General features: G+C 49.4%; 1 protein-coding gene across 1 annotated transcript in view; it reads right to left on the bottom strand.

Annotated features, from left to right (window-relative positions):
• The window catches only part of ANKS1A (ankyrin repeat and sterile alpha motif domain containing 1A), a 98,860-nt gene that overhangs the window by 17,725 nt on the left and 66,922 nt on the right, over positions 1-14,213 (bottom strand). The window contains 1 exon segment of the mRNA XM_009638194.2: positions 11,515-11,621. Within this exon segment, the coding sequence (XP_009636489.2) occupies positions 11,515-11,621 (107 nt within the window).

The raw sequence follows: 14,213 nt of genomic DNA on the forward strand, positions 1-14,213 counted from the left end.
GCCGTTTCTTTGCTGTATGGAGGAGGGGATGAGAGCAGACACGTCCGCACCCAGCCGCTTGCGGAGGAGAAGGGAACGAGGCGTTCGTCACCGCGAGGAAACAAAGCCTCTTCCTTACAAAGGGCCGCTGGAAATGAGATTGCCTGGATGCAGGGCTGCAAAATTTCAGAAAAACTGCTGTGAGGGTTTATGAGGGGTTTTGGGGGGGTTGGTTTTGATTTTTAAACAATATCCCAATACAGGGGGTTTAGGGTTTTTTTCTTGGTTTTTTTTTGGGTTTTTTTTAAACAAAGGTCCCTTTTGGTGCTGACACAGGTTGGCAACCAGGTCAAAGATGCCATCTCCCAAAGCGCCCCGCTGAAGGCTGCAGAGAGGTCCTGGCTGCCTGACCTAGGGCTCGTGGTCAGCTCCTCTCCGGGTCCTCTGCAGATGGATTCAGCAAATGCCCGAGGCTGGGGACAGGAACGCTCCCCGGGACTCGCTCTGCCGCTAGCCCGGTCCTCTATGATCCTCCAGCAGCAGCCTCAGAAATGCCAATTAGAATCAAAAAGATTTTCCGAAGACGCATTTCAGACTTTATTCGTCGTGACAACTGCTTTTTACCTTGCGCATTTCTCCCGTCTGCGGGAGCAAGCGCAGCTCGGGGCTGCACCCGGGCCAGAGCTCTCGTCTTCATCCATGCCAGGGGAGCAGGGAACATCTGAAAGGGTCATCCCAACCACCTCACTGTTTTCTCCTTGCTTCCATCAGGAACCAGCTCTCAGCATTTCTGCACTGCAGGTGGCTTGTTCAGGTTTTGATCCTAGAACACGCATCCCTGCGTTAATCTGGATTTTAGTAGTGCACCATGCGCACACATTAATCAGTCTCGGTAGAAAAATTTTTTATCCCCAGAAGACCTGGGATGATCCCTAAAAAAAAAAAACCAAAACCATCCACGAGGAAGCAAAGGCTGAAATTTTTTTTGCAATGGACACCAAAGCACGATTTCCCCCCTAAGCTTCAGCTGCACACACGTGCGTCAGGTCGAGGAAAAGCGTCTTGCAGCGATCTACAGCGGGGTGAAATGCATCACCCAGACGAGTCCTCCTCTACTCCCACTGGCAATCCAAAGAGCCCGAACGATCAGCCCAGCCATCTGAAACTGGGCAAGGTGAATCCCACTCCCCAGGTCCAAACTGGCAGAGACTGGCTGCCAGAGAGTCCGGAGGGGCTTTCAGCCCCCAACCTGGCCTTCAGCTTCCTCAGAGCTGAACAGGGCTCCCTCCACGGAAGGGCACAAATAGACACGACCATAAGGGGCACCTCTGAACCCCAAATCTGCCCTCCGCATTGCCCCGAAGGAGGGCAGAGATCTGCCAGCGACCCGCGTCCTCATCCGGGCTGCCCCAGGGAGCCCCAAAGGACGCTGGTGCAGGCGACCCGCACAAGCTTATTTAGAGAAGGGTCTGCTTTAGTCATGCTTCACATCTTGCACTGTAATTAAACAGCCTGCAAGGCTCCAGGTTTCTCATTAAAGGGGAAGAAAAAAAAAAAAAAAAAAAAGCACAGTCAGAGGTTACATTGCAGGAAGGTAGCGTCCCCTCCTGCTAGTTAGGTGACCCCGAAGGCAAGCGTGCCAAAATCAGAGCTGCTGAAATCTGCCAGCAATCCTCCTCCAGCCGGGCACTCTGCAGGCACTTAACTACCCAATTTTCAGATGCTGCGTCTTGCACAGAGCCTGGCTTCACTCCATCCTCCCTTTCCAGCTAAGGAAGGGCCCCAGGCAAAGAAAGTTTCGTATAGGACGCGCAGTCTTATCCAGCCAGCGACGCGGTTTAATGAATCCCGACTGTCTCCCCAAGCTCACGCTAACACAAGTGCTCCTTCTCTGTTACTAAACCCTGTATTAAAGACAGGCGACGGACTGCAGGGAAGACGGGGACCAGAATGTGTTTGCTATTAAAAGCAACAGATGCAAAACCCAAACACAGCTTTTGCAGACTACAAAGGCTTCTGCAAACATCTATAGCAGAGTGCCTTCAGCTGGATGAGCCAAAGCATCCATTTTTTCTTAGATTAATGCATACAAAGCTCTTTTTCTTTTTCCCCTCAGTACATTTAAGACAATTTGCATCTTGTCAAGGATTTTGCTGCCACTGCTATTGCTTTACTTTTGGCAACCAAAGGCCTGCATGTGGCAGATGGAGACGCATCCAGCTCACCACAGACCCAGCCTGAACAGGGATAACACGCAGCAAGTCCTGAAAACAGAGGCTGCACCTTCCTTTGCCTCAGCACCACTTTGATTTCTCCTTTTCAGATGCAAAAAAAAGGATCAGGAACCTTCATTTTGGTCATCTTGGGACCGGCTAGCTGCGGCTTTCAGGGACTTAATGGTACAGGGTTTGCAGCCCGGAATACAGGGGCTCAATTACTCACTCGGCACGGGGATTTGGCAAACTCCGCGCAGCTCTGCCTGAGCCCCTGGTCGCTCCCGCTGCCAGACTTGTGAAAAGCCCACAAGAAGTTCTGGCTGTAGATCTGCGTGATTTGCACTTGGGGTTTTTTCACCCAACGCCCCTGGTGACAGCACAGACCATCACCCCCTTTTACAGACACACATACAAAAAACCCCTAAAAACTCCCCAAATAGAGCCATGATCACAGGCAATGCTGGATATCTATGGCTCCATCAGCTGTCCCTGGCTGCTCAGCCCCTCCAACAAAACTGCGTCGGTGACTTATTTATCTCAGAGCAGGCTGACGACCCCAAAGCCGGGACCTGCACACCCCAATTTCAGAGCCAGGGGACCAGCACACGAATATGTATTTCTAGCTGGCCCTGTGACCCATGGGGTTTCGTGCCTTCCCTTAACGGTATCCGCAGTTTCAGATAGTTCAGAGAGGGGAAAAGTAGTATTTTTTAGCTAAGGGCACGACAACGAAGCCCTAGCTCTTTACAGAGCATTGATTGTAGACAGGGCTCATATACAAAAACCTACAATAAATCCTAGATTAGCGCGCAGCCACTTCATTTTTGTTTAATTTTCTTCCCCATGCAGACTGGCAGCGTGACAATGCCAACGGAGGGAATCGGTCATGGTTGTCAAGTTCAGGCAATTTTACTGAGAGAAAAAAAAATTAACTGCTTCTTTAATGGCTTTTTAAATGTTTATTGGGCCTCGAGCTACTAATGAATCAAATGCAAGTATCCTCTAAATCGCTAGTTCTGGTCCACCCACTTTGCTCCTCAAAATCCACTCTGAACTCGCTGCTCTCCGCGAAGTCCATTTCCATCATCCGGGGAGCTTCAGCGTAGCTCTGCCGCGCTTCCCCGGTCAGAGCCGAGGTTGAGCGGCCAAAACTTTCTCTCAGACCCCGGATCGTTGCAGGTCTCTGCTCTCACCATCCCCCTTCCATCCACGCTCACCATCCTTCCATCCACACTCACCATCCCCCTTCCATCCACGCTCACCATCCCCCTTCCAGAGGAAACCCCAAGACCCCACACCATCGTGGACAAAGCACAGTCCTCGTGAACCACCCAAGTAGCATCTGAAACCCACTGGAGAGCTGTCAAAAAAACCCCATCCATTTCATTGTATGAATCGATTCCCCCTCACGCTTGGCAGAAACCCTGATGCCAGGGTCCAATTCCACTCTTACGGAGCGTTCATCCAGGGCATCAAAATCAGTCTGGGGACCAAGGGAGAAATGCATTTCCAGTAGGTTGGCAGCAATGATGAACAGCAGACAATACCATGTAATGTGGCTGATGTACTCCCTGCCTATGTCATAAAAATAAATGAAAGCCATTTCAGTAATAAATCTGCCAGCCGGCGTAAACCAGGCCAAAGAGATCCCCAAATCTGATCAGTGGTTGTTAAAGGGTAGATTGCCAGCACCTCTAGGCATTAGCAGTATTTACTCCCACCTGCACCAATTTACAAGCTCAGTCACTGAACGTTGCTGCAGGAGAAGACCAAGGCCAAAACCAACCACTCAAGAGCTTCTGCCTGGATGAACAGAGCTTGCTTCAGCTTGAAGCCAAGCCCACCTGCCCAGGCACAATCTGCACATGGGGGCTTACCCAGGTCTATACTAAAGTGTCCTCCAATAGTTGCAATCACGCCAAGTTTCCTCTTCGTTTCACCAAGCGTAGAAGTGGTAAAACCTTCTCTGTGGGCTCTCTGATGGGTCACTGTTCTTCATAGATCGTTACTGGGTGCAAAGCACTACTGGAGTATGTCAGTTAAGTTTTCCCCAGATGACTACTATAAAATGACAAGTTTTATAAGAAAATAGGAAAAAAAAAAAGCAGCTCTGGGGCACAGACATTCTCAGAGCATGCTAAAAGCCTGGTTCAGGGGACCAGCATCTGTGAGCCAAGCTGGGCAGTTACCAAGTGGATTGTGCAAAGCACAGCTACAATTCACTGAGGACACCAGGAGATGCCCCATGCTCCAGCAGGACCCAGGTATCAGGTGAAAATGAAGATCATGCAGATGTCAGCCAGCACCCAAAACATGGGAATTTGCAGGGCGAAGGAGACCCAGCTCCGCGCGCATCCCGTCCCTCGGCAGCCAGGAGGGCTGTCCTGGGACCCAGCCTGGCAGACACTCACCGAGCTGCACTTCAGCTCTGCTCACACACCAACCCACGCCTCAGCTTTACATTTTTACCGACCGTTTGCTTGCACACACACACACAGGGTGGAGAAGAGGAAGGCTCTTTTGTAACGAAGACCACTGCAGGCTAATCTAACGTGGCACTGAATTATTTAAATAAATTAATGTCAGTCCTCTAAATTATTTGCAGACACCCTGTTCTTCCAATGCCATCATGTTTCTACCACTTCTCCCCAATTATTAAAAACAAAAACCCCAACAAAACCAAACCCAGAGGAGCCCACGGCACTACACAAGGAGAACACAGTTCCATTTCTGACGCTGTCTCATTGAATCAGCATTAGCTGCTTTCTACACGCTCCATGGGAATCCAGGCTTGAACAATAAAAAAAAGCCATAAAAAATGGTTTATGTTCTGTTTTACCTGCTCATTTGTGAATCAAAATATCTTTGGACTGAATAAAAAGTTCAACTACAGAATAACTAATGGTACAATTGCCAGAGCATGTGAGGTTTGCCCTTCTCAGATGTCAGCCTGAAAAGTTGTCTGGGGTGGCAGCAAACATTCAGCCCTCCGAGGGAAGGGAAAAGCTTTCGCAAGCATCTCAGCCACGTTTATGGGATCTGTGGGATCACAAAACGCTGCAGTGAGGGTGCAGGTAATGGCATTTCCTTCCCCACCTCTGTGGAGGAATTCCACCATGAATTATTGCAATTCCTTCTTATTACACTGGCAATGTCCGTCCTTTCCCAAACCACAGCAGAGTCCAGCCTGGCCCTTCCCTCTAGGTCATTCCTGTGTTTGCCGTAGGGCACTGGGATGCACTGTGCATCTCTCAGTGCAAAACCAGTTTCCCGTGGGCCTCCCAAAGGGACCATCTGCTGCAGACGCGCTGAGGACACGATGGGACCAAGCCTTAGGAGCAGCAGAATCCCTCTTGATCCATATTCTTGTGACATTTTCCCTACTCTTACAGCTCCCCCAGCTCATTACCGGTCAAAGACAATTAAGTCGATTTATAGTGGGTTTTTCTGAATGACACCGCTCACTCATCACTACGGTTTTGTGATCTGACCTTTCATTCTCCTCTGCCAGTGAAGGATGAGGCAATGGGTCTCCTGAAACCCCGCGCGCACACGGGGGCTGCGTTCCTCCATGTGGGAGGTAGCTGGGCTGGCTTCTTTTGGGTGGTGGGGTATTCTCGGTTCATTAGTACTGTTCACATTTGGCATGCAATTCTGCGGAGGATTTTATTCTACTTTCAAAGCTGTATTTTTGCTAAGTCAAGGACAGCACAGCCCATGCCAGTAATACTCAGCTAGCAGCTTCGATTCAGTTATGTTTACCCCTTGCACAAATAAACCTTTCCTCTCTACTGAAAGGATTCCAGTAGGCTGCAAAGCAGAGAAGGGGAATTTGAAGTGCCATCTCCATTTTAGCTTTTTTTTTTAATCCCCAGCTGGCCGAACAGGCTGCTCTTCGAATTAAAGCCCCACATTAAAAGCAGAAGTTGAGTGTCGTAGTCCGACTGCCCCGAGCCAGCAATGTTGGCAGCGAAGGTCACTCAGGGGCAATGGAGAGGATGAGCAAAAGAATCTGCTCCCTTGGACCCTGGGGATCGTGCTGGAGAGTAACAGCCAGAAAATCAGGGAAAGCCTCTTCCCCAGCACTGCACATAAACACCACGACAACGCTATTGTAGGCAACTTAAAGGCAATATAAGAATTTCTCCAGACACAGAAATGTGGCCCAATATGCAGGTGTTAGGATTTGGAAAGAGAACTCAGTCTTTTAGAAAACTAAATTACCTAAATCCACCTTTTATAGCCCTTTTCTTCCCTCAACCAAGCCAAAAGATTACAGACAATCTGAAATAAATGTAGACTTCAGTCCCTTCCCAGAAACACGTCCACTGGCAAGTAAGCTTTAATGTCACGGCAAAGATCATAGAATCATAGAATGCTTAGGGTTGGAAGGGACCACTAGTGGTCATCTAGTCCAACCCCCCTGCAGTGAGCAGGGACACCGCTAACTAGATCAGGTTGCTCAGAGCCCCATCCAACCTGGCCTTGAATGTTCCCAGGGATGGGGCCTCCACCACCTCTCTGGGCAACCTGTTCCAGTGTTTTACCACCCTCATTGTAAAAAATTTCCTCCTTACCTCTAGCCTGAACCTACCCTGTTCTAGTTTAAAACCATTTCCCCTTGTCCTAACACAGCTGGCCCTACTAAAAAGACGTTCCCCATCTTTCCTATAGGCCCCCTTTAGGTACTGGTGTTGGAATAATCCTGACTTGTGTTAGCAGTACCCGCCCCTGACCGAAGCCAATACCTGATCAAGATCCTTTACTCTGAACTATTCATATGTGTTCTTGGCTTTGCGTTCGACTGCGAAACCGGTCAGCACCACCGACACGCTCTTGTGTGCCACAGCAAATGGTGCAGCATTTTGTTTTCTTCTGCAGATTTAACAAGAATTTTACATCATGGAGACATGGATCAAGAAACTCTGCTTTCAGCGCTGGAACAACACAACACATTGGTGAGGGCCCTGCTGCAAACCCAGCCCGACAGCAGCCTCCCATCCCAGCTCCATCCCCAAACAGCCAGTAGCTGTGTCCAGGCAGGACGGCAGTCACTTCATTTACGCATTAACTTCTCCTTACCGTGGGTTGTGTCGACTTGTTCTTCCCCGATAACCAATTCACAAGCCCACAAAAATCTCTGCAAGTTCCAAAAGTGAGAATATTCCCAACAAGCCTTGTCTGACACCACTCAAAACCCAATTGGTACTACAAGTAATACTCTATTATTTGTCCTGAATTCCCCCAAAAGAGAAGCAGCACTGGTGGAGACACAAACACACACACACACACACACACGAGGAGGGTCAGAAACGACCGCGGTCATCACTCTCTTACCAAAGCAGACCTGAACTGCAACAGAAATTTTTAGTTTGCTGACGACTGAAGTGCTGATCTCGCAAGCTTGGGGGCGAAGGGTCCTGCTGGAGCGCCAGGTCTCCAGCTCTAAGTTACTAAAACTTTGTCCCAGGTGCTGAGCTGGAATTCCCAAAAGCAGAGGAGCCTCAGCTTGACACTCACAGCCCACCCCAGCTACCTGCTAAAACACACCTCTACCTTCCCTTTTTATAGGAAAACCTGTAAAAAAGTTCACGGCTCACTTGACAGTTTACGTCTCCAACCCTGCCTCTTCAACGTAAACCTGCAGGTCTCCAAAGTCTCCTTCAGCTGTCAGTGCTGCCCGTGAAACCGTTCAAGCAGACCCCAAGCGAGGGTGCAGGATTGTTGCCCCCTCCCCGCTCCCCGGTGCTGCTGGAGATGCAGCTTGCACAGAGCTACCACCAGCGAGGCGGTGCCCGGAGAGCACAGCTAATCACCGAGTAACAAACCTCGGGATTTCTGAAAAGCACGGAATTATTATTCTTGGAAACAATGCATGTTTCTGCCTTCCTAGATTAACATCTAATTAAGAAGCCCAATATATTTACAGAGCACTTTTCAAAATCACTTTGCCATACTGTGCATTCATGAATCATTTCCCTTATCTGGGGGGCAAGGGCTTTTGTACTACAGGCTGCAAAGGAACACAAGAGCCAACTGAAAACACACGGGAAATTAGGAATTCCTGAATCCAGAACTGCCTGCACTGAGGACTACACGAGCACTCAACAGCACCAGACAGGCTTCTGCACCATCCTGGGTTTGTCTCTTACCAGCTCTGCACTACCTGTTGGATAGATATTACATTTTAAACATCTATTTTTCTTAAGTGAAGAAGAGCACCAAATGCCACGGTGCCAGCAGACACCAGTCCCCACTGGATACGCTCTTTGTTTTCTTAAACCTACTTTGAGTTACTGTCTACCGCAGGCTGAGCTTCTCCTTGAGTCTATTAAAGAGCTCTTCTAGGACGCTGCCTCTGTTTTATAGCTGTACTATCCCCATACATCCACCAGTTTGCTCTTGCAACGCTTTTCTTGTCTACCCAACGTACAAGCTCCTTGTCCGCTCACAGATGGGCACCTGGGGACCGGAGCAGCGAAGGGAGCATCCTCGGCGCGCCAAAAAACCCCCGCGGCGCTACACAGAGGGAGTAACGCAATGCGAAATCTGACGCAGAAAAGAGGAGCATTTCCGTATCAAAAGACTCCAACTTCTTCATTTTTGCTACTAAAACTTAATTAGCCTCGTAGCCCATCTGGCAAGTTGCAAACCATTACCCAGCATTCTTTGGACCTTGAAATATTTAACGTAATGAGGCCCTAATAGGGACTAATCCTTTCACAGAAACCATTTCACTCCAGGAAAATAATGCCACTTAGTTTGAAATATTTTCGTTAGCGATTGAAAGTGGCAATTAATGAAAAAATTGTTACGTAAAAAAAAAAAAAAAGGAGCAGGCAGCCTGCTGTGCCAGGAGCCAAGCACCCAGGTCCTTTCAGTACTCGCTGTGCTAGCCAGTGTTTACAACAACTTTAATAATTCATCTGAGAACATCAAAATCACTGCTAAACCCAACTTAACTACTCGTTCCACATTTGTACCGTATCTGAAGGTTTTACTCCCACGTCAGAAGCTGAAGGCAAGTAACATCACAGAGGAAAAGATACTGAATAATTAAACTTTCATACTGGCTGTATCTGCTTGAAGTTCCTAGGACTTGGATGAAAGGATTTAAAGCCGGTCTTGGCAGGGGTGCCAGGGTCAACTTCCTAGTAAAAGGGATAAGCAGCAAAATGGAAATCAGCCAGGGTCTGCAGGAAACCTTTGTTAAATTATTTGACCTTTGAAAATTGAGAGGAATGAGTAGGGGGAGTGTCCCACCTCCTGAAACCAGCAGAAGCCGATTTCCTACATTGGGAGTGGTTCCCCAGCATTGGATGGGGAATAAAAACATCGAGCCCTGATCCAGCAACTCCTACCACATACACCATCAAAAAAAAAAAAAAAAAAAAAAAAAAATCACATTATGAGACATGTAGAAGGAGCCTTTGCTTTCATCTCATAAATGACAAAATCCTGCATCAGACAGTTTGCAACTAAGTGTTGCTATTTACTGCAAATAAGTACAGTCAATAAAAATTCCTGCTTCCGAGCCTCCAGCTCCTACCTCTCTGGGGAGAAGTAGAAAGTTAATTTCCTTCCCTATTAAACTTCTGTGCTGAGAGGTCTATCATCACACTTGCCAGGCAGAGCAAAGGCATTTTTATCTGCTAACTGCTACAGCAAGAGCAGCCCACTGATACCACGAAGGTCAAAGATCCATCAGCAGAGGATCCCAAGCAGGAACCCATGGGGTATTAGTTAATTTAAATTCATTGTACCACCTCCAGAGCATCCCAGAAGTTGAATGAGACTGCCCCAGCCTGCAGGGGATGCCGAAACCTCGTACAGAGCTGAATGCACCTGCCTGAAGCACAGCGGTCCCAGTGGCTGAGGGTCCACCAAGGGGCTGGGACTGGCTGGGTGGAACACGGTGGGGGGCCGGAGCCTCCTGGGAAGGGCTGGGGAGCAGCAGTGGGACCTGTCCCTGATCTTCCACGGCTGCAGGCAGTGCTGGAGCCCGGCAAGGGCACCCGGGGCTTCTGCGGGAGCAGCTCGCCCCAAGGGAAGAAGGAAGGTGCCACACACAGCTCTAGGAACAGGACAGGGCAGAGGCAGAATGGTGCCTGGCAAGACCATCGCCTGTCGCCCGCAGTTCCTCTACTGAAGGTGCATAAACCACAGTAAAATCCAGTTCTAGGGGAGCGTTGGCCCTGCACGGCTAAGGGGAGACAAAGGGATAAGCTGCTTGCCACGGAGGCCGGGAGGTATGGCTGGATATTGCCACACTATTCAACTTTTAGGGGTTCTTGGAGACTCCATGACATTCACAGGGACATTTATCCTGTTGGTCAGGTCATTTTTTTTAAAAGCATAATTACACCCTGCCTTTAAATACCCCTACTGGCGCTGCTCCAAAGTGCACTTCCTTGCCCCCCCATCCATGCCCTATCCTGTCTTCCCCCCTTCCTCCAGCTGCCCCCCACGTACCCTCACCGCTGTCCGGTGGCCGTTGTGTTTTCCAAACCCCCTTCACCCCGCTCACAGTACGGCTATCAGGTAATCCTCCTGGGTATCACCTCTCCGCACCGCCCGCAGTACCAAAGGGATGCCCCCACTCCCTTCCCAGGGCAGGGTATTACATTAGCCCAAATGACTTCTCCAAAGGTTTACATCCATTTTTAGAAATTCTTTATTTGCAAAACTTGAGAGCGTTTCTTTAAGCCGTGCAGCAAGAACCCTCCCACAGCCCCAAGATTTTCTGTCTTTGCAGTTCATCATTCCATATGAATGCTCAGATTTTTTACACCATGCAGCTTTAAGTTTCTAGACACTGGTTATTAAAAAAAACCCTCGACATTAGGCATTAGAGCCCTGTCGTTGTTAGGTTTCAGAGCCAACACTGTCAAGGCAATTAAGTACAGCTCATTAACATCCTGCCTGCATGCTTAGAGTAAGGGTACTTCCAAGAAGAGGTCTACCACCTCCTTCACAGTCCAGAACACAGACTGCTCAGTGATTTCTTCAAAGCACTAGTGAAGTTCAGTTCCCATTTTGGGAGTAAATTGGATAGTAAAGATTTAGGGGGCAGAGTAGATAACATTTTCTATCAAAATTATAGTGAAGAAACTGTAACACCTGAATTAAATGTGAAGACGAATGACCCCGACCCAACACAACCCTCAATCCTTCCTGTTGCCTAACCTCCCCCCCTCAAGACCGTTCTGCTGGGCTGCAGAACCCAGACCTGCTCTGCGGCTGACACGGGGTATCGACAGCAAATAAAGGTTTGGCCAACACATTTGTTAGAGCCCGCGGGTCCCACCCAGCAACTTACCAGGAAGCGGACATCATCAAAGCCGTTCAAAAGCAGCTTACTCTCATATTGCTGCAGGCCGATGGACTCCAGCCACTCCCCGACACTCTGCTCCAGCATCCGCGAACCTGACGAGAGAGGAATCGGCAGACGCTTGAAAAGGGAAAAACCGTTAAGGCGGTAGCAGCGGCACTCTGAGGAAGACAGATGGCATTGCCACATCATAGTCATTACCATAAAGAAACTCAAAAAATTATGCTCAGAGTACAACAAATCAGCTGGCAGACAATTCCTCTTGTGCGCACAGACCATGGACAACAAGCTTCCAGTGCCTCCGCGGGCTGCCGGTTTAATTTGTATCCCAGTTAACACTCAGAAAAAGAAACACCTCGCCCGGGCAAACTGTTTAGAAGCACTCCTGGGACCACGACATCACATGCACCGCTTTCTGGGCTCAGGCGACTTTCTTGCCAGGCAAACACAGGAAGCCCAACCCCACAGGGCTGCGGATCCACTCCTTGGCTCGTCTGAAGGGGGCGGGAGGAGGGGAGCAAACTTTCACCCAAGGCATTCCCAGCCAGTCGGAGGTGCGAGGGAATGGAGTGGAGCCGCTCACAAGCGCACAGAGCTGTGCGGGTCCTCTCGTCCATGCAACTTCGGATGCACTACCCTGCTCAGCGGGCCGGCGGAGAGGGCCAGGCGCATTGGAGGCACAAAGCAGCTAGAGAGAAAATACATCTTCATGCAGCTGAGACACAAAACAGACACGACGGACTTTCAGAAAAGCAGCAGAAGCCAGACTAGAGCAGCTGTCCACAGGAAGACATGCAAGACAAAGAAAGCACACAAACTGCAGCAGAAGAAAAGAAAGGCTTATACTTTTTTTCCCCAAGCAGTCCTGAAAGAGGCAAACCATGGTAAGGGCTTTTTCTGTGTTATGGTGTTAAGAGGAACAGAGGCGTGAGTGACCCCGAGCATGAGTCGCAGAGTCCTGGCACTGGCATTTTACCACCTATCCGGACGCATGGCATTTCAGCACGCTGCTCGGAGCGGGCCGGCTGCACTGGCGAGTCTAACTACACCGCTGCACTGGGTGACAGCAAGAGAGACAGAGGAATCCGTACGGTTTTCACCCAATACATTCAGTCCTGCCAGGTGTTTGGTGCATGCTTGTATTTGCCCTTCCTTCATTTTCTTCAGCTAAGCGCAGCTGCTGCATCCGAGCCCCTCATTCAAAGAGGGAGCAGCTCTGGAGGAAGAGGCATTTTAGTTCTTTGCTTCCAAACCATGTCAAACCAAAAAGAAACCAAATGCAAGCACACTCTCTCCTCTTCCTGCAGCAGCTCGAGTCCGAGACATGCCCTGGCACCTCCTTTCAGCCTCTGATAAATGAGATTCTTCCCAACACCCTACAGAAGCTGTGCAGACAAGCTCTCCCTTCCCTCACCCCTGGGAAGAGACTCCAGCGACTTGTTACTCTCCTCTAGAAACGCTCGAGACCTTAAATATGACAAAAAAAAGTTCAGCGATCTCCTTTTCATCAGGGAATTTGCTATGCAAGACAGGCAGAATTTTTCAGGCTTCTTAGCACATCCGTTTCAAGGGTATATGCAAACAAAAAGATGATCAGGAAACCCAGGTTTGTTTTCTTTGAACCTTCAGGTCAGCTGAAGCTGTTTGGTACCTTCCAAGCCATCCTTCCCACCCCTGCCCGCTGCAATGGCTGCACAACGCAGAGCTCACGGTGTTATCTGGAAATTCTTGGGGTAAGGGATCCTGCTGCTCTGGTCCACAGGAGAGCTCCTCTGCCAGGGGAGCCGCGCTCGGCGAGTTCGAGAGAGCTGGCCAGTCTTTCCAGCGCACACCGCAGCACGAGAAACGCAGAGATCACAAAAGCTTTCCGTCTCCCTCGCCTAGCACAGCCTGTGCAGAAGGGCAGCATCTAAACCTGGAATTTATGCAACAAGCTCCCGCTCGCCCGGGGTCTCCATCCTTCCCTGCCATCCATCCTTGCTGGTCCGCCAGCAGCCAGGCAGCCGTGTCCCCTCACCGAGCAATTGTGCGTCCTTGCAGAGCGCTGCAGCGGCGTGCTTTGTCTGAAGGCAGCGAGCTCCACGCTTGCCGTTCCACTCTCAGTCCTGTCTCCTGCTCTCGCATTGCCTGTCCCTCCCTTCTCTTCATCCTCTTACCCCTCCCAGCTTTTCCATCCACTGTACAAGCAGTGAGCAGCCTTCGCAGCAGAAGCTGCAGGAGAGGGGAGGGAGACAGCAGCTTTATAACTCTGTAGTGGAAATTACTGACTTCTCAATATTTACTCGATGATGGACTACATGGCTCGGCTTTTCAAAAAAAAATGATGTTACAGGTCTGCTTTGACAGATCCAAGTGATTTGTGGCTGGCTCAGAATTAATTTATCGAGAGAGAGGTGAGGAAACTGCTTGCTGCCTACTACAGCATTTCTGGAAGCTGTCGGGTTATTGGCAGGGGGAATGAAACCACAGCAGTTCCTTCCTCTGAGCTCCTGAATTTTGTTTTAAAAAATTATTTACTCTACTCAGCCTTTTGTACACTCATAAATGTATTTCTGCTTTTAAAGGGGAAAACTACAGTGACACCAAGTACAGGTTCTCTGTTTTTAAAACCACTTCAAATGAAGAGAAAGCAAAGGGGAGGGTATTTGGAAGGAGTGGAATGGAGGGGTTTACTTAAAGAAAAAGAA

This window comes from Egretta garzetta, unplaced genomic scaffold (assembly GCF_000687185.1).
Source record: "Egretta garzetta isolate BGI_Z169 unplaced genomic scaffold, ASM68718v1 scaffold105, whole genome shotgun sequence".
Classification (NCBI taxonomy): domain Eukaryota; kingdom Metazoa; phylum Chordata; class Aves; order Pelecaniformes; family Ardeidae; genus Egretta; species Egretta garzetta.